The sequence below is a fragment of the Penaeus vannamei genome, chromosome 12, assembly GCF_042767895.1.
Source record: "Penaeus vannamei isolate JL-2024 chromosome 12, ASM4276789v1, whole genome shotgun sequence".
NCBI lineage: Eukaryota > Metazoa > Arthropoda > Malacostraca > Decapoda > Penaeidae > Penaeus > Penaeus vannamei.
The window spans coordinates 9,957,710-9,960,209 of record NC_091560.1 but is presented as its reverse complement, the minus strand read 5'-3'; the positions used below and the strand labels follow the sequence as shown (position 1 = coordinate 9,960,209).

General features: G+C 44.2%; 1 protein-coding gene across 1 annotated transcript; it reads left to right on the top strand.

Moving 5' to 3' along the window:
* The first annotated feature begins 948 nt into the window (after window positions 1-948).
* Window positions 949-2,234, top strand: LOC138863619 (uncharacterized). Its single transcript, XM_070128421.1, has 3 exons — window positions 949-1,171; window positions 1,410-1,592; window positions 1,925-2,234. The coding sequence occupies exons 1-3, from the start codon at window positions 1,096-1,098 to the stop codon at window positions 2,125-2,127; spliced, it is 462 nt and encodes a 153-aa protein (XP_069984522.1). The 5' UTR covers window positions 949-1,095; the 3' UTR covers window positions 2,128-2,234.
* Window positions 2,235-2,500: the final 266 nt, after the last annotated feature.

Sequence of the window (2,500 nt, the reverse complement as noted above, 5' to 3'; positions counted from 1 at the left end):
GCCAGTGGAAGTACAATGCTAGCACTCTAAGACATCGTGCCATTATAGAAATGATAGACACCAGTGGGTTTGTAGTGCATGGAAAAGGGTCTTAAAAACAAAACGAAGAAAGTAGTATAACTTTACTGAAAGCGATCGCAATTTCCGCCAACAACCACTTGGAATACCCCGACGACCCCAGTCACCCGCAGCCGGGCCCGTCTGGAGTTGATGCTTCAGGTAAGATGAGGTTAAAACTGTCCTTGGGTCTGGGCTCTCTCCTGCCGGAACATACGAGGTGAAGATATTGCAAACCAGACAGGGGGTGGGGGGCGGTATCCCCCCCTTCTACCGATGTTTCTCGAAATTCCCTGATATGTAGGCCTATCATGCCCTCTCCAGCTATCGAGACCGATATCTTCGTTGCGCTTCGTTTGCGAAGGAAATGAGTGCTGGATTCGTTCGAAACACGTCGAAAGCTATTGGAAAATTATTCTATTCACCCAAAAAATGGTGTGGGGTTGCATTTCCAAATTTACCCATTTTCTTTAGAATAATGGGGCTTTCATTTCATTATGGAGTGAGGCAAGCTTTCAATTCACAACACCGAAACCACTGTTGGAAGCTTCTTGTGTTGAAGTCCTGTGTTGATATAAGTTGGCTACAATTTTTCCTGAATTGTTATATACTACAGAATATCAGGCCCTAATATTCATACCAAGTGGCTCCAGTGCGAGTCCACCAATCGGATCTGGAGTGGGGCTGGGTGGGGAGGGGGAAGCCAGTACTTGTCTCTAGCCAAGATGATATTAAATGGTGGCCCTGCATACACATTGATCTGTGTATCTGTCTGCCTGTCTATATACTTATCTACCTATATATCTATCATTGTCAATCTACCTATATCTGATACTTGTTTATATTGTCGAAACGTTCTAGCATACTGTCCAGCTGATCTCAGTCTAAACCCTCACTTAGCTGTGCAAGGCGCTGGAGGAACTGTTCGGGTACTCGAGCGTGGGTGACTTCGGCGCCGGCCTGGGCCACTACGGCCGCTGCTTCCTTCGGCACGACGGAGACTTCATCGTCCGAGGCAACGAGATCGAGCGAAACGCGATGACCAGGTTCTTTTGGCAGCAGATGACGAAAGCCAAGCTCGCTCAAACGCCGCAAGTGATACAGTCATGGCACGGTGCGTACTTTGAGGCTTCAACATTGTCCTGGTTCGCTGAGATGAGGTTTCACCAATGATTTGACCAGATGCGCGTTCATTCTTAACCATTTAACCATCATAATGATTCAGGCTGCTTTGTTATTACTATCCCTCTACTATTGCAATAAAAGAGAGGTGATTAGATACCTTACCAGAGCTCATGTCCTCACTGAACCATTCCATCAAACCAGAACTTCTAATTGACAATCACTTTCAGGCTACGACGGAGGCTCCAACATTGAGAAAATGAGCGGAGGAAAAATCCAGCAACTGGAACTCGGGGCTCCCGTCAACCTCGAAAGGCGCTTCGACTGGGTCATGAGCATCGAAGTCGGCGAGCACATCCCCGTCGAGAGCGAAGACATCTTCATGGATAATGTGATTAGACACGCATGTAAAGGTGGGTTAGGTGTGGATTACGGGGACACTCTTTGGAGAAAGACATGGTGACAAAGGATGGCTGTGGTGAATCGAAATTAGGAAGAACAGATATTGACAGAAGAGAGAGAAAGAGAGAAATATGGATTAAGAGGAAAAGACTAAAAAATATTGTATCAATAGTAAAGGAATGTCATAAAATGACATATTTGTCCCATTCAAACATGTTTAAACATTTGAATATCTAATAGTAGAACTGGAGCAAAGAGATGTGCAAGATCCTTAGCACCCCAGTTGATAATGATAGACGCCCCCCTGGAAAGTAAAGAGTTCATTTCACATTTCCTTTCGCAGGCGTGGTGTTGTCATGGGCTCTCCCGGGCCAGCCAGGGCACCACCACATAAACAACAGGCCAAACGACTACATCATTGGCAAGATGAAGAAGAAGGGTATGATTCACGACCTGCAGGCACAGACACACATTCGCACGGAGATCGTTGCCCATTGGATCAAGAAAACTATTATGGTATTCAGATTCCCCAAAGCGAGGTGCTGATGCGTTCACTAGCTCGGTCCTAGCATGTAAACACATTGACGTCTTTGGAAAAATGAAATGTAATGAAGGGAAACAACGTTATTTAGAATCCCCCTCAGAAAAAAAAACCCTCTGACGTGATCACAATATATTAAAACTCGCTAAAATAAGAGACAGCAAAAAGAAAAGGCAAGGCGAAAAAAGAGAGGACATGTCTGGAAAAAGGTCCGCAAAAATGTCATTATTTCATAAGTAATGTTTCATATTAATTGTCATAATGTTACATCTGTATTTTAGTTTGATTAGAACGTTATGCCTTCTTCACATGATTCATGGTATGTGTGTGTCAATGTGTGGTTTCTTTTAGATTTGATGCAAGGAATATGATAAAAAA

Bases quoted from the DNA above. Each gene is read 5' to 3' on its own strand.
- LOC138863619 (XM_070128421.1), top strand. From the start codon at position 1,096: ATGACCAGGTTCTTTTGGCAGCAGATGACGAAAGCCAAGCTCGCTCAA. The intron at 1,172-1,409 runs GTGCGTACTTTG...AATCACTTTCAG, and splicing joins AGTGATACAGTCATGGCACG to GCTACGACGGAGGCTCCAAC. The intron at 1,593-1,924 runs GTGGGTTAGGTG...TTCCTTTCGCAG, and splicing joins GATTAGACACGCATGTAAAG to GCGTGGTGTTGTCATGGGCT.